At 55.8% G+C, this 21,109-nt stretch overlaps 2 protein-coding genes across 8 annotated transcripts; both read left to right on the top strand.

Moving 5' to 3' along the window:
* Nucleotides 1-479: 479 nt before the first annotated feature.
* Nucleotides 480-6,387, top strand: KLK15 (kallikrein related peptidase 15). Of its 6 annotated transcripts, none has more exons than XM_045856325.1 (6): nt 480-511; nt 1,763-1,833; nt 4,635-4,794; nt 5,099-5,382; nt 5,501-5,637; nt 6,235-6,387. In XM_045856325.1, exons 2-6 carry the CDS (start codon nt 1,794-1,796, stop codon nt 6,385-6,387), a joined length of 774 nt encoding a protein of 257 aa, XP_045712281.1. In that variant the 5' UTR covers nt 480-511; nt 1,763-1,793. The 6 variants fall into 6 exon arrangements, with proteins under 6 accessions (XP_045712281.1, XP_045712282.1, XP_045712285.1 ...); XM_045856326.1 differs by lacking the exon at nt 480-511 and adding an exon at nt 968-1,066; XM_045856329.1 differs by lacking the exon at nt 480-511 and adding an exon at nt 983-988.
* Nucleotides 6,388-8,741: 2,354 nt separating this feature from the next.
* Nucleotides 8,742-13,866, top strand: KLK1 (kallikrein 1). 2 transcript variants are annotated; one of them, XM_045856321.1, is made up of 5 exons: nt 8,742-8,871; nt 10,588-10,756; nt 11,989-12,275; nt 12,407-12,543; nt 13,662-13,866. In XM_045856321.1, the coding sequence occupies exons 1-5, from the start codon at nt 8,745-8,747 to the stop codon at nt 13,815-13,817; spliced, it is 876 nt and encodes a 291-aa protein (XP_045712277.1). In that variant the 5' UTR covers nt 8,742-8,744; the 3' UTR covers nt 13,818-13,866. The 2 variants fall into 2 exon arrangements, with proteins under 2 accessions (XP_045712277.1, XP_045712278.1); XM_045856322.1 differs by having other exon boundaries at nt 8,746-8,872; nt 10,598-10,756.
* Nucleotides 13,867-21,109: the final 7,243 nt, after the last annotated feature.

Below are 21,109 nucleotides of genomic sequence, written 5' to 3'. Positions count from 1 at the left end.
CAGGAATCAAAGATCCAGAATCCAGAACTGAGGGCTCAGAATTCAGACTCAGGGATCCAGAGCTGGGACTCCAGGTCCGGGTCCAGTTCCAAGATCTAGAACCCTACTCCAGGCACAAGAAGAAGTGTGACTCTAGAATCGAGTTTCTACACGGCAGACCCCAGTTCCACATTATAGGCTCCAGAATCCTGGCTGTGTATTTTGATCTCCAATCTTTCAACTCTTGCACTAGCACCTCCTCCACCTTGAGAAACTGCCAGGGAATTCCTCCTGGTAGACTCAGACAGAAGTTTCAGCCTAATAAATGTTTATTAGGTCTCATCTCCCACCCCACCAGCCACCTAGGCGTCCAGCCTGTAAAGCTGACTGCCAGCCACCTCCCACCCCACCTTACTCAACCTCCCCAGACCCGGGTGGGGCTGGAAGCTTATAAATTCAGGCATTCAGGTGCCTGCTCCCCTTCTTCTGGCATCCAAGCTGCCCCCGATGCTGCTGGAGAAATCTGGAGGGGGTGAGATCTTTGGGACGGGAGTAGGGGGAGGGGGTTGAAGGGAGACACAGTCTGCCCTGAGGGGGATACATGGGCCACTCTGAGGGACTTAGATGTCAAGGGCATCTGAGTAAGTCCATGTGTCCTTTCGTGGAACTTCGAGTTGAACCCCAACCCAGAAAGGTGCAAGAAGGAGCTGCAGGGGGTGAGGGGAGGGAGGGAATCAGGGGGATCTCCCTGAAAGCGCTTCTACCCACAGCAAGAATAGCGCAGGTTCAGGTCAGCTCAGCACAACTCCCTGAGGCGTGTCCTGTACCAGGCCTCGGGCTGGGCAGTGCAGGGGACACAGGGACAACCCAACCTGAGCGTTCCTAGGGATCTGGGCTGTGATGGAGGCAGAACAAGCACTGTGAGATCCAGAAGAGATCCCTGCTAGGAAGTGAGGCCTTCCAGAAGTGGTGCGAGCTGAGCCTCAGATTTGGAGGATGAATTTGGAAGGTTACCAACAGCCCTGGAGATCCCCTCGGGGAGTTCTCCATCTGGGAGGACAGACAGACCCCACGGCGGCCAGGGGAGGTCAGAAAAGGCCAAAAGGAGGCAGTGGACCTTGAAGGGAATGGCTTATTGGGAAGCGAGAACAGCCCACACAAAGGCGTGGAGGCATGAAATCTCAGGAAGGAGAAATGGAAGAATCAGGAAGGCTGTGTCGTGAGAGACCCAGCCAGACAGGCTGGGAGGTGGAGAAGTCACTGCTGTCCTCTAAAGCGTGGCTGGGGGCTGGGACTTTATTCTGGGAGCACTACCACGCACCAGGGCTGTGAGCAGGAGCGGGGCGTGGCGAACTCCAGGTGTAGAAAGACCCTGTGAGGTCAGGTAGGCCGGAAACTGGAGTGAAGGGGTGGCCTGTGGGGAGGGGGCGGGGCAGAGGAGCCAAGAGGCTGCCTAGGAGACTGGTTTAGGGTCTACGGCGATTATGTCCTGAGCCAGGACCATAAAGTTGGAGAGCGATGCAGGGGCAGGTGGAATGGTGCTGGGGTCTGAGAGACTCTTGGGTCACCTAGGGGTCTGTCCCGGTGCCTGGAGGAACAGCAGACCCTTTGGAGATGGGAAACCCGGGAGGAAGAGAAGGCGGCTGAGGGTGGGTGTGAAGATTGAGGATGGTGAGAAGTTTCTCCAGCAGCAGGGGAGATGACTTTGTGTCTGCAGGGGTCCAGATGGGGGCGGGGGCGGGGGCAGAGGGTCCAGCCTCACCCCAGTTTACTCTCTCCCCAGACTTCGGCACAGCCCTGGTCCCTCCTCCGCGATGTGGCTTCTCGTCTTTGCTTTCTTGCTGAGGTTGGCAGGTGAGGTGGGCCCAGGTCAGGTGGGGGTCTGTGGGAGGGGGAGAGCCCCCTCAAGCACCCCCATCCTGAGCATACCCAGGTTCTGCAGCCTGCCAGCCCCTCCCTCACCCAGAGACATTCAGATGATTCTGCCCTCACCCCGTCCTGCCACAGCCAGCTGCCAACATCTCTGAGTCCTCACTCCACCCCTGCCACTGTCGAGGGTCCCCACGCTACGTGGGGGGTAGAGGAGACACAGACCTGGGTTTGAGGTCCAGCACTGCCCTTCTCTTGCTGTGCAACTTTGAAGAATGGCCCCTGTGGACCCTGGCACTTTCTAGTTACTGGACATCTCTGTGACAGGCTCCCCAGCTGTCCCAGCGCCTGGCCCAGGGGAGGGCCCTGAAAGGGTTGGTTGCTAGCTTTGCTGAGCACTCAGTGCCTGGCCGAGCTGGGAAGGCTCATCTGTGCCAGGGAACATCTCTGTGTGGTGGGAGGTGGACTGTGGCTCGGAGAGGGGTGGCCACTGGGCCAAGGTGACCCTAGGCAGCAGGAGAACTCCAGACAGGGTTCATCCACCACCCATGGAGAAATTCATTGTAACTCGATGCCTCTACCCTGGAGGAGTGGAGGGTGGACTTCCACTGACTCCCACATACACAGGGCCCTCCCTCACCCCTGGGGGCCCCTCCAACCTTGCCCCACCCCCTCTACCAGCGTCCCCCTGGGCTCTGTCCCTGCTTTCTCCTTCCAGTCCCCCGCCTGCCTGCTGCACCCAGCGGAGGCCTCCTCCCTCCTCCGGCTTGGACTGGCCAGTTGCGGCCTCGGTGCCCAATTGTTCAGCCCGAACCCTCTGCCCTTCTCCAAAGGACGACCCCACCCTTCCCTTGTTAAACCCCTTGTCCACCTCATCCAAGTTCCCTCCGCCTTACCAGGGCCCTTGGCCCAGTTCCTAACCCTAGCGGGCAGAGCGTGGGCACTTGGTCTTGGCTGTGCAAATCCTGACCAAGCGTGGAGGTGACTGAATGCTTGGCTGTGACCTTGAGGAGACATATCAATGTTGCCCAGTGTAGTGGGGCACTGTCTCATGATCTTGAAACATCCCTGTTGATGTCCTTATTCGTGGTACCACTCATGGGGGGCTGCATCCTGTTCACATGTGTGATCCAGGTACCCACATGTCAACCCTGATGAGTGAGTGACCTTGATCACCAAGCAACTGACTTGGGAGCTGATCTAGCCATGGATAAATATGTCCTGTCCTGGTTGCCTGTGTCTCCAGCTATATGTCCTTGACCTTGAATGCCCAGACCTGTGTCCAGATGTTGCCCTGGGGTCTGATCTAGCTGGTCCACACCTGAGTGTTGGTCCTGTGAACCTCCACAGAGTGGCTTGGGTATGAGTCAGCTTTGACCTTGACTATCTTTATCTGGGTCTGGTCATACATCTGACTTACATTGGCTAAGTTTGTGTCCCCAACCTGAACATCCATGTGTCATGTCTGCATAAATAAACATGAGTCCTTTGTTTAAAATAACCAATATTTATTAAGTAGTCACAATATGTCAGGCATCACACACACACCCCTACCTATTTAATCCCTACAAAAATCCCATCTTACAGATGAGGAAACAGAGGCACAGAAAGGTCCAATAGTTAGCTCAGAGTCTCCCAGATATGTTTGGAACCGGTGGGGAAGGGTTACGTTATCATTCTAAATTTAACCTCGATACTATAAACCCCATGTCTGTGGACACATTTTGGGGGGCCTGAGTACATAGTAACATCTCTTCACATGTACCTTTATTTTTTTTTAGACTTTATTTATTTATTTTTAAAGGATGGAGAAGGGAGGGAGAAAGAGAGGGAGAGAAACTTCAGTATATGGTTGCCTCTTGTGTGCCCCCTGCTGGGGCCTGGCCCACAACCCAGACCTGTGCCCTGACTGGGAATCGAACTGGTGACCCTTTGGTTTGCAGGCCGGTGCTCAATCCACTGAGTCACACCAGCCAGGGATTCACATGTACCTTTACTAAAGACCCCACCTTGTACATCCAGACCCCATGTGCAACTGTGAACACCTGTGACCTAGTGTGTACAGACCCACCCTAAGGATGGAAATTTAGGTCTGAGCTTCTATGTGCAAATCTGTATCTGTGAATGTGCGTGGGTGCACACACACACCCGTGTCTTAACTGTCCACATTCACACACATATGACCCCCTGTGCTGTGGTGATTCCTGAAACTGCAACCTATGTGCGCACAAGTGAGTTCCATTTCCAGCGCTGTCCCTATCAGCTCCAACGTCTGGAAGACCAGTTGTGCCTGTTCGCATGCCGATGACCTTGTGTGGTCAAGCCTGTGCCCCTGTATGTATGACACACTGCATTTGGCTGAGATGGCCAGACTCCGGAGCCAAGACTGTGTGTCATGCAGAGCGAGCGGCCACATCCATTTGATGTCTGTGACAGCTCAGTGACCTTGAATGGCTGGACTGTATCCACCGTCCTTGTCTCCACTCTCAGTCACAGAGGACTGCTTGCCCTCTGGCCCCTTCCTTGTCCTCTCTCTCTCTCTCCCCCAGAGTCCTGTGGTAAGTGGGTGGGGACCAGGGACAGAGGAAGAGTTCTGAAGACAATAAGCAAAAGCTGTAAAAGCTAGAGAGAAGGCAATGCTTACAAATCAACAGCAGAGACACCTTAGGAAGTTGTGGGGGAGGCACGGGGGGAAAATGCATAGTGAGAGCAAGGTGCAAGGAAGGTGTAGGGCGCAATGAAAAGGACTCTGTCCTCAGAGATGCCCCTTCTGTCTCCTCCCCCAGCGGCCCAGGATGGCGGCAGCGACCCGTCCGAGGGAGGTGAGGAGTGCGTGCCCCACTCCCAGCCTTGGCAAGTGGCCCTCTTTGAACGTGGACGTTTTAACTGTGGCGCTTCCCTCATTTCCCCATACTGGGTGCTGTCTGCAGCCCACTGCCAAACGCGGTATGAAGGCCGGGCTCAGGGTCCTCCAGGGGCACGGCGGGCCGGGTCTAGGGATTTGAGAATCTTGGGCTCAGGAAGAAAGATCTGGAGCCTGAGGATTGAGGTCCAGGTGTGCGAGTGATTGTGGACCCTTTGGTCCCAGTCTGCGGGTGGGGGGAGAAGAGGGCTGGAACTCTGGGCTTTGGGGCTTTGGGGAGAGAGTAAGGGCATATCCGGATTCCCAGGGAGGTTAGGGGCCCCAGGCTGTCTGCTCTCTGATTTTTCTGTCTACTCCGCCCTCTGCTTCTTTGCTGGCACCACGCAGCAACATGAGGGTGCGCCTGGGCGAGCACAATCTGCGCAAGCGCGACGGCGCAGAGCAGCTGCGGACTGTGTCTCGCCTCGTCCCACACCCGCGCTACGAAGCACGCACCCATCTCCACGACCTCATGCTGGTGCGTCTACGACGGCCTGCGCGCCTCTCCCGGCAAGTGCGCCCCGTGTCGCTGCCCAAGCGCTGCCCCCAGACCGGCGAGTCCTGCGTGGTGTCCGGCTGGGGCCTGGTGTCTGACATTGAGCCTGGGACCATAGGAAGCCGACAGTCACCAGGTGCGTGAAAGGATGGAGCTGGACCTTTAGGGACCCTATCCCTCCAGGGCTCTGGGGCGGAGGCCCCTCCAGGGCCTGAGAACCTATGGATTCACTCCAAGTTCACCGTCCTCCCCAGTGAACCTCCCAGATGCGTTGCACTGTGCCAACATCAGCATTATCTCGGCGGAATCTTGCAGCAAGGACTATCCGGGGCACCTGAGGAACACCATGGTGTGCGCAGGCGTGCGAGGCGGAGGCACCAACTCCTGCGAGGTCAGGCCCGGAGAGGGGGCCACGCCCTGGGGAGTGAGGAAGGGGGACAGGTTTGAGAGTTGAGACGCGGCTGGGTCTGGCTGGCTCTGGGCCAGAGGAGACCCTAGGGATAGGCCTGTGGATGGAGAAGGAAGAGCAGGTAGAATGGGGGTGAGGTTGGAGTCAGCTGCGGTGGTGAGTTTGGGTTGGGTTTGGGGTGGGGTGGCCAAGGCTGGAGTTGAGAATGGGAACGGGTTTGTTTTGGCTTTAGATGGGAAACAGGTCGAGGTTGAATTGGGGAGTGGGTCAACTTTATTTGGGGTCCAAAAGACATGGCAAGGGGGTTGGGTTGGAAGTGAGGACGGGTGTGGGCCTGGTTTGATTCTGAATGGGGAAGGCGTGGGGGTTGGGGGTGAGGTGGGCTTGCTCAAGGACTGGGTGAGCCTGTTAAGCTGTGCTGGGCCAGGGTCAGGCCAGCTTGGGTTACCCTGGGTTGTATTGAGTTGCGATGGGGTGGGGTTGGATTTTTATTGAGATCCTGACCAGTGAGTGATTAGGACTGGGACCAGGACGCTGCTTCCGAAGGTTCTCACTCAAGCTTCCTCTTCCCTGCGGCAGGGAGACTCCGGGGGACCCCTGGTCTGTGGAGGCGTCCTACAGGGCATTGTGTCCTGGGGGGATGTCCCTTGTGACAGTACCGCCAAGCCTGGTGTCTACACCAAAGTGTGCAGCTACTTGCAGTGGATCAGGGACACCACCAAGAGGAACTGACTGCGGTGCCCCGCCCCCGCCCCCACCCATCGTCCCCCCCCACTCACCTGCAATCCTCACACCCACACTGAGCAGAAACTGCCCAGGCCACACCATGCCAGCCTGGAGCAGAATCAAGCCAAGACCCCATTTGTCCAGATGTCAGCCAAGAAGTTGTGGTGAGAGCTGGTGCTCAAGGTCACCTGTCTAACATCGAGTTCACAGCACTGATGCAAGTTTGTGCATAGAAGTTTCTGGGACTTTCTCCTGGCGGTGATGGGAAGTGGGGAGCAGCGACTTGGTGGGGAACCCAGGTCCCATGCACGCTGTTCCTTTTCACCCACTGCCCCACTCCCCCATCGAGGAGAAACGGCAGGAAGCGGGGCTCTGTTCACTCACACGGGGAACTAGCTGTGTGCTCTCGAGCAAAAGACTCCACCTTGCTCAGCCTCAGCCTCCCCTGCTGTGAAAGAGTGATCCTCATATTGCTCACCTCATGGGGTTATCAGGGTTAAACAAGGAAATTCACACGAACTGACTCAAATAGGGCCTAGCACTGGGAAAATACTTTAGATCTCTGAGCCCCAGTGAAAGAACCCAGCACACACTCGATGATCGAGAATGACCTCATTTCTGCCCTGGCTGGTATAGCTCAGCGGATTGAGTGCCAGCCTTTGAATCAAAGGGCTGCCGGTTCAGTTCCCAGTTGGGGCACATGTCTGGGCTATGGGGTCAGGTCCCCAGTAGGGGGTGCGCGAGGGACAACCACACACTGATGATTCTCTCCCTCTCTTTCTCCCTCCCTTCCCCTCTCTCTAAAAATAAATAAATAAAATCTTTTTAAAAAAAAAGAAAGAAAGAACGACTTCACTGTCTTCAAGGTTTAATTTGGAACTTCCTGGTAGCCTTGGCAAAAATACTCCCCTTTCCTTAGGCAGAGACTAACCTACAGCAGAGACTGGGATCCTGTCCGCTGCTTTGATTTTTCTAAAGAGCCAAGGGAACATGTCAGAAGCCCATGGGTTTACCATGGAGGCTGCCAGAATCTACTTTTCGATTCTCTTCAGAGACCCCCAAAATGTGATTCGCAAGGTCACTGAATGTCAAAGCACTGAAACCTGGCCCCTGAAACTGAAATCTTGTGTTGGGGGAGGGGAGATTGGAATTCGCGATGAGGATGCTCTTGGGAGGCAGGTAGTCTGGGATTCCCGGGACTTTGGAGGACCTAAGCCTGAACATCCAGATCTGGGGAACAAGGAGTCCGGGACTGGGTGATGGGATCCCAGCATTGCTTGGGAGAACAATGGACTTTGAAATGCTAGGGAACATATTCAAGGAGACCACTTATGGGGTCATGCTGGACACTGCCTTTCCAACACTTGTCCTGGAAGGTTGGACAGAGGGCCCCTGGCCAGAGGAAATGTGTACAGCTTTGGAAATGGATGGTCGTTCCGCCTTATCTCCTTTGGGGAGTAGCTTCTTGTCCCGTGTGACTGCTTCTTGGTGTTTGTTTCTGCACATGCACACTGAGGGAGCAGAGTTCAGAGTCACATGCTAGGCACAGGTCCCCTTGGTCTGGGACCCCAAGTCTCAGCTCCGGGAGGTGTAGTCCTGCCTCACTGATCTGCTGTCTGTCAGGGCTCCCTGTACTGGGAGTAACAAAGGCTATGTCGGCTTCATCCAGTCCTTTTGGTGGGTTTTGGTTTTGTTTTTTGTTTGTTTTTTTCTGGTTCATCTGAACAAGCCATCGAGATCCCCGGGCTCGACCTCCTGCCTTGCACTACTGAAACTTCATATTCTTGGATCTGGGGGAGCTAGAATTGTAATGCATACTCTAAGATTTTATTATGAGAGGGACAACAGATTTGGAGATCTACCTCCTGAGCCTGGGAATGCAAGAACCAGGGCGTTCTGCAAGCCACAGCTTACATTTCAGGAGGATCTGGAAGCTGAGAAGCTGGCATCTTGGCTCCGAGCAATGCGGGGAGAAGGGAACCAGAGCCCTACTGTTGGTATTGGAGGGTACACTGCGTCTTGGGGTAAGTGGCCTTACGTGGGGTTCAGGAATGTGGTACTTTGTATTGGGGGAGGTCAGTGACTCCCCTACTTTCCTATATCTGTCCCCATTCACTGCCTCACCTACCCTCACTGGCTCTGTCCCTGAGACCAAGGCCCCAGGAGCTGCCGGCCCTGCCCTGGCTGGCCTCGGCCCCAGGAAGACTTCCAGCCCAATCCAGGGCCTACAGAACAACAGGTGCTTATTCTCATGTCCCTTCCACAGCTCTGAGGCGGGAGGAGGTGTCCAGCCCCCAGGCAGCGGGGGCAGGGCCTTGGCTAGCCTCAAGGTGCCAGCAAGGCAGGGGAGGGGCCCCAGGGGGATGAAGGCTTTTAAAAGCGTCTCAGGGAGGTTCTTCAGCTGCTGGTTCACCACCTGCCTACCCCTGGACACCTCTGCCACCATGTGGTTCCTGGTCCTGTGCCTTGCCCTGTCCCTGGCAGGGACTGGTAAGACAGCAGGGAAGATGTGGGAGGGGAGCTGGCCCTGGCTGTCTTGCAGCCTTCATCCCCCCACCCACCCAATATAATATAATATCCTTTCCCTTGCACCCAGCACCCCGGCCTGCACCCCTGCAACCCACAGTCCACCCCAGACCAGGGCACCAGGCTCTTTCCAATCTTTCCCACCCCCACCCCTAAATCCCACCCCAGCCCATCATCCTTCTCACCCTCCCCATCGTCCTCACTCTTGAACCAGGCCCTGCTCCTCCCAGTAACCCCCAGAATGTTTTACTCTCCCTCACTCAGATCCTGCCCCCATCCCCTTTGCCAAGAGAGCAGCCTGGGCCATCTCATCCTCTCTCTTTGGGGGACTCCACCCCTTCCAGTGAGCCCCCAGCCCCACCAGACCCTGGGACCCCGATCACCCCCTCTCACCCCCAGGTCTCTGTGACCCAGTGGTCTGGCCCCTGCATCCCCAGGTCCCGCCTCTCCCTGGAGGTCTCTTCCACCCAGCTGTCAGCTCTCAACCAGGTCTTCCAGGCCCTGGCATCTGCCCCCCACCCCGAATCCCAGGACCCTCCAAATTGCATCTGATGCCTTTGCTTCTTCCAAAACAGGCTTTCCAGTCCATCCTGGTATGGGGGCTCTGGGAATGTCTCATTCTCCCCTGGGACTCCCATGCTGCACCCAGCCTTCTCCTCCAGGAAGAACAGGCTCCTTCCTTTCCTTGTGGAATTCCCAGCCTCCCTCCAGCTCCAGCCCCTCTCCTCCCGCATCCTCCCTGTACAGCTCTGCTTTTCTGGGACGACTGCCCTCCCCAGGATCCCAGACCCCTTCCCAGCCCAGCTGCCCCACCCTACCTCCCTCAGGTTCCCCAACGTGGGATTCAGAAGCCCCACTGGTGGGCCCTTCCGGCGTTCCCACAGCTGCTTGGGCCCTGGCCTGCCTCTTTCTCCAGACCAGAGATGCCCGATGCCCGGGTTCCCCATCCCCACAGGGTCACCTGACCCCAGAAGGACTAGCACCAGCTCTCCTTCCTCTACACACCCCCTCCCAGTTCTGACCCCAACGCTGTCCCAGGGTCCCCACCCCTCTTAGAATGTCATCCCTGGTTCCCAGGACCCCAGACCCAAGAGGCTGATGCTGGTTTTCACTCTTTGGCCTGTGACCTTGAATTCTCCCACCTCTTCCAGCCCCAACCAGGAACTCCAATCACCCTAAATTCCCCAGGTGCCCTTAGCCTCTCAGACCTGATTCCCCAAATCCGCATCCTTTCCAGAACCCCCAAGAGCCCAACCCTCAAAAAGGCCCTAACCATTTTGTCAGCTTGGAAGCCACTTAACCCTTCAACTCTTTTCCCCTCAGCCTCTGAGCTGATCTTTTGAGGCCTTTCACCTGGTGTCCCTTCTCAGAACCCACAGCCTCTTGTTTCCCAGTCCAACACCCCAAGCTACCCCACAAGCCCATCTGCCACATCCGACATTCGCTCCAGATGCCCCCACCCACCCACCCGGTTGTCTCCTATCCTGATCCCTGGGGTCTGCTCTGCTGTCCACAGAAAGTCTCCCCACCCAGGACAAGCCGCCAGCCCACAGGCTCAGAGTCTTCAGACGGCTGGGCCCTTCCCAACACCCCTTGCCCACGTCCTCAGCCCCCGCTCCTCCACCCCATGCACGGCTCCCTCTCCTGGTCCTGTGCCCTGACTCAGTGCTCTCCCCACAGGCGCTGCACCCGCTGCACCCGCCATCCAGTCCCGGATCATAGGAGGCTGGGAGTGTGAGAAGGGTTCCCACCCCTGGCAGGTGGCCCTCTACCATTACCACGAGTTGCAGTGCGGCGGCGTGCTGATTCACCCCCAGTGGGTGCTCACGGCTGCCCACTGCATCGGCAAGTGAGTAGGGCGAGGGTGTCTCGGGAGGGGATGTCTGTGCCTCCACGTGATGGGGTAGCCAGCACTGTCCCCTGGGATGACCTCAGGGGAGGCTGGGGGGGACGTAAGGCAGAAAGGGAAGGTCGTGGTCCAGGGTCCCAAGGAGAGGGGCAGGGCTGGGCCTGGGTGACGCCAGGGAAGTCCCTCACCTCCCCGCACCATGGCTGCCTGAGTCTGTCTCTGTCTCTCCCCATTTCACTGTCTCTCTGTCTTCCTCGGTCCTGTCTCTGTCGCTCTGTAACTGGCCCTGCTGTGTATCTCTCTGTGACTGTGATTTTGTCTCTGTCTCCCTCTCTCTCTTGCCTCCATGTCTCTGTGTCTCTCCCTGTCTCTGCCCACCGCTGGGTCTCACCCTCCAGCCCTCTGCTCGCTCTCTCTCTCTCTCTCTCTCTGGGTCTCTGCCTCATGCCCTCTCCCTGTCCCCAGGCTGGGACAGAAGGGGGCCCCCAGAAATAGGGAAGGGTTGTCCGCAACATTTGGGTGGGGGGGGCTTCTGACACTGCCCAGCCCCACCCTTCAGGACAATCCATCCACTCCAGGGGCTCGAGGGGAAGGGCCAGTTTCAGCTGGAGCTGGGCAAGGGCCATGGAGGAAGAAGGAAGATGTGAGAAGAGGAAGGGAAGGGCGCTGGGGAGGGTAGGAGGCCGCTGACCTTGGGCTGAGGGCCAGGTCACCCGCCTGCTGGGGAACCAGCCCCACAGCCCCAGCTGCACCTGAGCTGGTCCAAGGCCACTCCTCCCCCCTGCCCCGCCCCCTCCTGTCCCCACTCCCTTTTGTCTCGCACACTCTGTCACTCCCTGGCCTCCTGGGCTTCTGTTTCTCTCTTTCTTCTCTCCCTCCGTTCCTTTCTCTCTTGGTCTGTCTCCCACACAGCTCCCTTATTCTGCTCTTTCACTCCTGCCCCTTCCGTTTCCCTGATTCTCGCCGTCTGCCTCCTCCTCCCTCTACCTTTCTGCTCCCTCCTTCTCTCCATTCTCCCTCTGTCTTTCTCACTCCCTGAAACTTTTAAAGCTTTCTTCTCTCCCTTCCTCTTGGTCTCTGGGTCAGCCTTTCACAGCCTTTCTAAATCTGCCATGCTCTCTCAGTTTTTCTCCTTGTTTCTCTTCTGCTCTTTTGGGACTCAGATGCTGTCCTGCCCCATCTCCCTTCCCCCCTCCTCTCCCCTCATGCCTTCATCCCCACTCTCTCCCCAGAAATTACCAGCTCTGGCTGGGGGTCCACAGCCTGTTTAACGTCGAAGACGAAGGGCAGTACGCCCAGGTCAGTCAGAGCTTCCCACACCCCCAGTTCAACCTCAGCCTCCTGAAGAACCACACCACTTACCCGGGAGAAGACTACAGCTACGACATTATGCTGCTCCGCCTGGAGGAGCCCGCCCAGATAACAGACACCGTGGACGTCCTGGACCTGCCCACCCAGGAACCCCAGCTGGGGAGCACCTGCTATGCCTCTGGCTGGGGCAGCTACAACCCATATCCATGTATGCCAGCCTGGAGCCCAGACTCCTGGGTGTAGGGAGGAGGGGCTGGGGTCGGGACACCTGGGCCTCGGGCAGGAGGGCGGAGGAGCCAGGTGGCATCGGCTACAGCCATGTGTTTCTGTGGCCCATAGTCAAGTTCCCAGAAAACCTCCAGTGTGTGGACCTTGAACTCCTGCCCAACGAAGACTGTGTCAAAGGCCACCCGGAGAAGGTCACAGATGTCATGCTGTGTGCTGGATACCTGAAGGGCGGCAAAGACACCTGTACAGTGAGCCCACCTGTTCATTCCTGGGCCTCAGAGTGCTGGGGGGCAGAACTCAGATTCTGGGCTGGGGCTGAGGGCTCTCCCTGCATCGGCTTCCAGGGCTGCCCAGATGTGGCTCCTCCCCACAGTGCCTCAGCTCGCCCCCTTTCCTTCCCACACCCCCATCCTGGCGTCACATGCACCCCCCCCTCCTCCACACTACAGTTCACCCCTTCCTCCCTCTCACACATACTCACAGTCCAACTGTGCAGCTGTTGGATTCACGGGCAACTGAGTCTCGGGCTCGAGCTGCCCACCCCGCTCCGCCAAAAGGCAGAGACGGGGCCTGGACTGCAGTTGCATCGTTATTAATATCAGAGGCCGGCAACCTGAGAAGGTGGCGGGTAAAAACCCCAACATCCACCTCCCCTCGAGCTCTCAGAAGCAGGTTTCTACAGGGGAACCGTGGGGATTTGGGGGAGGATTCCTAGGGGGAACATAGAGGAGCCCTTCCTCTTGGGTGTAGGGGAGGGGGAGACGACAGGGAGGCACGCTGCTTCTTCCCAAGCTCCTCCCCTCGTTCCGCTGTTATCTCTCCTTCGAACTAGCTTTCCTCCCTCCCGGGACATATGTGGCGTATGGCCCAGAAGCTCCGTATCCCCCGGTCAGATAGCATAGATACGAACCATTGGCTCTCAAGTGCCCTTGGTTAGGGGAGATAAGGTCTTGAGATTCACCCCATTCACCCACTGGCTGTAAGTTGCTCCAACTGTTTGGGCTTGTTTCACTTCCCGGTCTCAGTTTCCCCAGCCCACTTGCCCAGGAATTTCCTGAGCTTCTTCCTGTCCTGTCTCATAGTCAGAGAAAGCTGCTTGGGAGAGGTGACGTCTGCGATGAGCTCTGAGGCAGGAGGGTCCTGGAGATGGACCCCTCTTCTCCTGCCTGCTGACCTGTCTGCAGGGACTGTCCTCCTGGGCCTTGCCCGCCACCCACAGAAACTGGACCCTGGTGTCCCCTCCCCATTGGCTAGAACTGGACCCACTGTCCTCTCTATCGGAATCCACCCCACCTTCTTGTGGGAGTGGATTCCGGACACAGGTCCGCACACTGACCTCTCTCCCCATCTCCCCTTTGTTCTGTAGGGCGACTCAGGGGGCCCACTGATCTGCGACGGTATGCTTCAAGGAATCTCGTCGTGGGGCCACACCCCCTGTGGCCGACCCAAAAAGCCTGGGGTCTTCACCAAAGTTATATCCATGTTGGACTGGATCAAGGAGACCATGGCAGCCAACTCCTGAACGCTTCTGCCCTCTCCCTGAGCCCAAATAAAACCCGATATGCATCAAATTCGCGTGAAGTTCTGCTGTCTTTTGACCTTCCCGATGCAGAGCCCCCGGTAGCCCGGGACCCAGGGGGGCCGGGCTGGAGCCTGCCCAGCTCTCCCAGCCTCGCGGCGGGAGGCGCACAGTAATGGACAGGGGGAAAGGAAGGGCCCCAGGGCCAGAGACAGATGCAGGCAAACAGGCGGAGAGCAGAGGCAGGGGCTAAAGGCTGCTTCCACGTGCTGGGCCCGAACTCTTAGCCCTTGGGTGGCGCCCACATTTTACTGTGGCGGGAAACCAGGAGAGGGATGGAAGGAAGCCATTGCAAGCCACGCCTTCATCGTGGGGGAGGGGCTACATCGAAAACTGGTCAGGGTCCTTTCTGCCAGGATCAAGACTCCAGGACCGAGTTCGGCTAGCCCTCGGAGGGGGCGGGATTACGGCGAGGACGTGAGGTTTAGGGGCGTGGTTTGCGAGGGTTGGACACCAGGGGCAGGGCCTCCCTGGGATCCGGGCAGGGCGACGCCCACTGGCCATTCTGCTCGGGCTCCGACTTCTGGGGTGAGGGCAGAATGAGGACCCAGTGGACAGGAGCAAAGTCGCACAGCGTGCGCACGAGCTCGAGGGGCCGGGCTTTGCCTGCGGTCCTCGAAGGGCTGGTTTGTTCTGCACGGAGGTTTGTTCTGCACGCGTGGCTCGCCACCTGGCCGCAGTGACCTGTCAGTGTCCTGAGAACCGGTGGCTTAGAAAAGTTCGGCGGGAGTCTCCTGGAGCGACAGTGAACTGGGAGGGTCCTCAGTTGCCTTGGGGTCCTCGTCTGACTGCAGTCTGATCGTGCGCTTCCGGGAGCTCTGCTGCGCCCACCGGCCATAGGTCATCCGCCGACTGCTCACCCGCCGCTCCCAGGAAATGAACTGGGGGCCCCACATGCCCACGTGGTTTAAGTAGCTCAGAGCACCTGCGCAGAGGGGCCTGGGTGGACCATGGAACTCCCAGCCCAGCCCTAGGCCCCGCCCCGCTCCCCTCGGGACCGCCCCTCTCTGGCCAAGGCCCCGCCCAGGGTTCGCTCCGCTCCCTACCTTACCGAGGCTCCGCCCCTTCTGCCCGAGGCCCTGCCCTCACCGGCCCACAGCATCATGGCGCCACCGCCCCAGCACAGGTATGTGGTCAACAAGTAGGACACGTGTGACCTCGGTTCCAGTGTCTGGCAGTTGACTACAAAGAGCGTCATGCTGAGGACAATCAGGAACCCTGCGCTCGGGTGGGGCCAGAGATGGGCATGAGGCTAGACAGGAACCTCGGAACCTCCGGAAACAGAATAGAGACAGGACAACCCCTCTCAAGCACCTGCGCCCGCGCACGCGCACACACACACACACACACACACACACACACACACACACACACATATGCCTGGAAGATACCTCGCACACTCACCCCAGCTGAGAAAGACAGAGAAAGGAGATCCATGAGAGTGGGCAGAGACAACTCCGAGAAACTTTCCAAGACAGACCCAGGGGACAGCAGGACAGAAACGCAGAGAGACCTCCGCAAAGCCAGAAAGAAAACATGGGGGGGGGGCGGGTGGACAGATGCTGAGGTGGGGGTCAGGAGTGGAGGAACTCCTTCCCCCGAGCCAACACTTACCAGTGCAGAAGCTGAGGATGCTGAAGACAAGGTCGGCCTTGTTAAGGCGTTGGAAGACCGGCCGGAAGGAGAGGCCCATGGTGGGGAGGAGGATGAAACACAGGGCCAGGGCCAGCATCATGAAGCCCATGCTCATGTGGATGAGAACTGAGGGGAGGGGGGTAGGATTGTTCCAGAGTCACCCTCAGACACTCTCCAAGGTCAACCCCCAAACTGATCCCTATTGAAACCCATGGAGAGCACCCTCAAGGGGCCCCGCCCCCAAAGTCTGACTCCAGACACCATCCAAGTCACCTCCTGGAAACCCCAAAATGACTCCCTCTCTCACAAAGTCATTCCCACTCACACCCTCAAAGTTGCCCCACATCACCCCCATTTACCCCAAAGTCAACCCCCAGACACCCTCATAATCACCTACCCGTAACACCAAAGTCATCTCACAGATGAACCCTGGTTGGCCCCCTATAGGGGAACCTACTTTAGATGCCACATGGTTCCAGCTGCAAAGGCCTCTGGGAAATGTTGGGCTCTGCTTAACCCTCTGGAGCCCCAGGCCTGGCTGACTCCCCAGAAAACCCGAGTGCCACCAAGGATAAACGCCATGCCCCTAGGGAGGAAGTTAATGGATGTACAGCCTGTGATAACTGCCTGAGGTTATCTGTTAACTTAGAAATGCATTCTGTCTGGTGGCCTACATGACTGCCCACCGTATGGTTGGACTGTTGACCTGTAAGTGAGAGAACTTGTCCTGGGAGGAGTGTGGATTCTTCCCAGCTGGACACCACTGGGAGCAACTGCCTTGCCCATGTATATAAGTGTCTCCTATTAAAGCTCTTATGAATTTGGCCTCGGCTGGTGTGGCTCAGGGGATTGAGCGCCAGCCTGCAAACCAAAGGTCTCCGGTTGGATTACTAGTCTAGGGCACATGCCTGGTTGCAGACCAGGTCCCCAGTAGGGGGCGTATGAGAGGCAACCACACATGGATGTTTCTCTCCCTCTCTTTCTTCCTACCTTCCCCTCTGTCTAAAACTAAATAAATGAAATCTTCTAAAAAACAAAACTTTCTGACTAAAACAGGTCATGGCCGGCAGTCATTGCCCTAGACTAGAATCTTCCCTGACGAATGTCAATCTTTACCTTAATTGAGCCTGTGTCTGTGGTCTTTCTGCAACTACAATAATACACCTTTGGAATGCCAGGGTAATGTCCTTTTGCCAGCAGACCCCTCAGAGCACAAGCACCCACCAGCGCAGAAACCAAAACTCCCCTCATTATTGTTATCCTGTTAATGGTTGACTGTAAACTCTCCTGTACCCACGTAGGTGAAGAAGGATGTGTCTATCATTTCATGCTTTATCCAATCCTAGAGGTTCCCTGCACCCTGGGCCTTTGCCTTCTCCCGCCTCCCTACTCTATCACCAATGGATTTCATGTCACCCCCTTATGCCTCCTCTTTTGATTGTAATATAAAATAAGGCGCAAAACTGCCATTGTCTGGAGCATTTTCTCAATCCCTTGAGGTTTTGCTTCCCGGTGATTGTCAGTTTGGCTCAAGTAAACTCATAAAAATTCTCAAAGGTTTAGACATTTCTTACATTGACACAAGTAATATCTGATGTTATCACTTGCATCCCTGAATTCAGCCATGCCTGAAAACATTCCTACTCCCAGCCTTTTGCACGTAGGGGAGCTCATAAATTCTTTCACTCAAGCTAGTTCAGGTTGGTTTCTGTCACTTGTGACCCAAAGACTCTTAGTTAATTCATAGGGCCCTTCATAGGTCTGCAAGAAGCACAGGATTCAATGCTGCCTGCATACCATCCACCAAAATTGCAAACGCCCCACCCTCCAAAATCACAGAATTGAATGTTCACCAAAAACCTAGAGGGAGAAGACCTTCCTGAAGCTGAGAAGCAATCAGTAAAGTCACAGAAGCAAAGGTGAGAAATGAAACTACACAAAAATTCTGAATTTCTGCACAAAAACTTTTTTTGTAACCCATATGTGTTACTTTTTATGCCAACCATAAAGTTGTGTACATTCTTTTATTTCATTTTTTATTGATTGATTTTAGAGGGAGAAAGGGAGAGGGGGAATGAAACATCAATTTGTTGTTCTATTGTACTTATTAACGCATTCATTGGTTGATTCCCATAGTGCCCTGACCCAGGGTTGGAACCCAAAATCTGGGTGTATCAGGACAATGCTCAGCTGCCCTCGCATGCCCCCAACTGGGGACCTGATCCATACCCCAGACATGTGCCCTGACTGGGAATCAAACCAGCAACCTTTCAGTTTGGGGGACAACACCCGACCCAGTGAGCCACACCAGCCTGGCCAAGGCTATACATTCTTACTAACATTCCATACATGGTGATTTTTGCCTTTAAGAAGATAATATTGCTGTGTGTTATTTTGAATGATAAAAAATAAGCATGTATGTATACACATACCTCTATATCGTCGTGCATACATATGTATACATGCATCTAGGTTAACATATGTGTAAGAGACGCTCAGAGTTGCTTCTGCCCCCCGCCCCAGCACCTGCTCCCGTTCTGGCAACAGCAGCTTTGGTCAGAGGGACTCGGCCCACACTGTGCCCTCCACTTCTGACAGAAATGACCCCTCCACTGACCCTTGAGGACAGGGTGTGACCCAGTCAATCACAGCACAGAGGGAGAGAGGGAGAGAGAGAGAAAGAGCGCATCCTCTTGTCTGACGGACAGACCCACCGACCACATCAGCTGGTTCCAGGAGGAGCGACAAAGCCCAGGGAAGCAAGTCTGATCCCAGCAGGGCTCATCCTGAGAGCTTCAAGGGCCACGGAAGGCGATTTATGGTCTTCTCCTCCTGCTGTTCGCCGAGAGGGGAGCACCCCAGAGCTGCTGGTGGCCCCATTGCCACTGTGGACACTGCAGCTTCCCCAAGCACTGGACAGAGTGGAAGTCTCCCCAGAGAGATGGCAAGAGGCAGACCCCTGATGCCACCCTTTGGGCACCTGGGTCCGGCCATGCATGGACCCCGGGAAATGTGTGCCTCTGGGCTCTCCCATAACCTGAAACCTTAAACAACATGTTCATCTTACTTAACGCAAGCTGGAGTTTGGGAGGTATGAAAGAAAGAGATATTCAAAATAAAGAAATAATATCAACACTCTACCGTGTTCCAGAAATTTCATAAGTGCTCATTTGATATCTACAATGAAGGTAGGGCCCTGGATGGTGTGGCTCGGCTGGTTGGAGCATCAGCCCATAAACCAAAGGTCACAGGTTCGAGTCCCAGTCAGGACGCACAGGTAGGTTGCCAGTTTAGTACCCAGTCTGGGTGAGTGGGAGAGGCAACCCATTGATGTTTCTCTGTTGCATCAATGTTTCTCTCCCTCCTTTCCTCTCTCTCTAAAATCAATAATCATGTCCTCACATGAGGATCAGAAATAAAATAAAGGTAGGTGCATTGGCTGGGGAGAAAATGTTCTTATAATAATAATAGCTGACCCTGGTGTAGCAGTTAATATGTATGCCAGACAGTGTTCTGATTCCTTTACGTGTTTTATCTCGCATGTAAATAGCCCAGGGACTGGTACTGCTATCACTGTCACTTTAGAAGTGAAGAAACTGCCCTGGCTGCTGTGGCTCAATGGATTGAGCACCGGTCTTCAAACTGAAAAGTCGCTGGTTCAATTCCCGGTCAGGGCACGTGCCGGGGTTACAGGCCAGGTCCCCAGTTGGGGACACCCAGTGGGTGACTGATGGATGTTTCTCTCCTCTCACACATCGATGTATCTCTCCCTCCCTTCCCCTCTCTAAAAATAAGTTAATAAAGCTGAGGCATAAAAAGGTGAAGAGATGTACCCAAGATCACCCAACTACCAAGTGGTTGATCCAGGATCTGGCTCCAGGCTCTGGGCTACCAGAGACTTCGCCCAAAGCACACCTGAAGATCCCTGCCCCTGATAATCTCCAACGACCCCCTGCCAGGGTGACCCGTAGCCTGCCAGAGCCCCTGCTGACCCGGGACTCGGCGCAGGCGGGCACACTGGTGCCTGCTGCAGTCGATCCAGAAGCCCACGTAGCCGGTGTAGGGGCCCTGCAGGTAGGCCATGCGCCCATCCAGCACGCTGAGCACCAGCAGGGTGGCGAGGATGCTGAAGACGAGGGACCAGCCCCGCAGCACGAACTTTCTGTCCTCCTCCCAGGAGTCGTTGGGGTTCACTGGGAGAGAAGGGAGTTCTGGGGATCTGGATCTGGCCGCGTCCCTCCATTGCCTGCCTAGTGTCCATCCCTGACCCCAGCCCCCACCCTAAGCCTCACCTTTTCCCCCGGGCCCCACCCCCTTCCACCCCAACCCCAACCCCAGCCTCACTCCCACCTCTGTTCCTGTTTCTCCCCAGCTTTAACTTTGTCTCCCGCACCATTCGCAGCCCCGAGTCATCCACACTATTCTCTGTCCTCAAGCCCAAACACAGCTCCATCCCCATCTCCAACCCTCACACCCAGCTCACCCACCACCCACAACAACCCCATTCTGAGCTCAACTCCATCCTCTGGTGCCCAGTACCCAAACCCTAGAGCAACACCCGCTCTCGACCTCATCCCCTATCTCCCTCCCGGTCGCCAGTACCAACACAGGACACGCACAGCTCCACCACAGGTTCCCGAGTGTGTTCATGAGGCCAAGACCCATGGGGTCAAAAGAATGAATGTGGGCAAGGCACCCAACAGTCACCAAGCCCCTGTGATCCTGCCAACCTTCCCAGGTGGCAGGGACCCCTGGCCCCCACTGCTCGATTGCCTCCAGCCAAGCTAAACCTCACAGGGTGCCTCTCACATGCCAAGAGTCCTCCTGCCTCAGGAAGAGACTCTACACAGTACAGGTCGCTCCTTCTGCCTCGGGGACACTCCTTCCACCTTTGCCCAGGCTCACCTCCAATGTCTCTCCCTCACATATCCTTTTCTGACACCCCCACCCACCCCCCAGCCTCAGTTCCTGGACAGGTTGCCCATTAAATGTTCCTAGGTGTACAAGGTGCAATTCTTCACCGAAAAGTCACTCATTATTTCACTCACGTTGTTTGTCCCTACCAGCCTTCCCCAACAGACCTCTATGAGGGTAGGGGGCAAATCTCTTGTGTTTCCTGCTTTGCTATTTTTAGATAAATATATTCGCACAGGAATGGATGTGCAAATAAGTGAAGGGGGGTTTCATTAATGGTATCCACTCATAGTAACTCCTTTCTCTCCTTTTGCGGTGCACATAATGTGGATTTCAGAGGAAGTTGGGCATATGGGTCTGGATCTCAGGAAGGAGCTTGGGGGATGGAAAAAAATCTTTTAGAATCAAAAATCAATATCTATGAAGAGTAAACATGCCACAGGTTTTTTATCAGAGCGGGCTCTGAGTGCTATTTCATGCTATTAGCCCATTTCATCCTTATAACCAACCCTCTGAAGGATCATTACCTCCACGGGCAGAGGAGGAAACAGAGGCATAGCGTAGTTATGTGGATATTCATGTAATTAAAGATATGAAGGTTGGCGGGATTTGTTTATTTTATTTATTTTATTCTTTTATTCTGGGTTTGTCTGCTTTTCAAAAGATCATCACAAAAGCCAAAGGAA

Source organism: Phyllostomus hastatus, unplaced genomic scaffold (assembly GCF_019186645.2).
Source record: "Phyllostomus hastatus isolate PE091 unplaced genomic scaffold, TTU_PhHast_1.1 phas_scaffold_1224, whole genome shotgun sequence".
In the NCBI taxonomy this organism is placed as follows: domain Eukaryota; kingdom Metazoa; phylum Chordata; class Mammalia; order Chiroptera; family Phyllostomidae; genus Phyllostomus; species Phyllostomus hastatus.
This window is presented reverse-complemented; position numbering and strand designations above follow the sequence as displayed.

What these genes read in the sequence shown, in the direction of transcription:
- KLK15 (XM_045856325.1), top strand. Translation starts at nt 1,794, where the DNA reads ATGTGGCTTCTCGTCTTTGCTTTCTTGCTGAGGTTGGCAG. An exon ending in TTTCTTGCTGAGGTTGGCAG is followed by an intron (nt 1,834 to 4,634) that starts GTGAGGTGGGCC and finishes CTCCTCCCCCAG; the next exon opens with CGGCCCAGGATGGCGGCAGC. An exon ending in GAGGCACCAACTCCTGCGAG is followed by an intron (nt 5,638 to 6,234) that starts GTCAGGCCCGGA and finishes TCCCTGCGGCAG; the next exon opens with GGAGACTCCGGGGGACCCCT.
- KLK1 (XM_045856321.1), top strand. Translation starts at nt 8,745, where the DNA reads ATGAAGGCTTTTAAAAGCGTCTCAGGGAGGTTCTTCAGCTGCTGGTTC. An exon ending in GCTGCCCACTGCATCGGCAA is followed by an intron (nt 10,757 to 11,988) that starts GTGAGTAGGGCG and finishes CTCTCTCCCCAG; the next exon opens with AAATTACCAGCTCTGGCTGG. An exon ending in GCGGCAAAGACACCTGTACA is followed by an intron (nt 12,544 to 13,661) that starts GTGAGCCCACCT and finishes TTTGTTCTGTAG; the next exon opens with GGCGACTCAGGGGGCCCACT.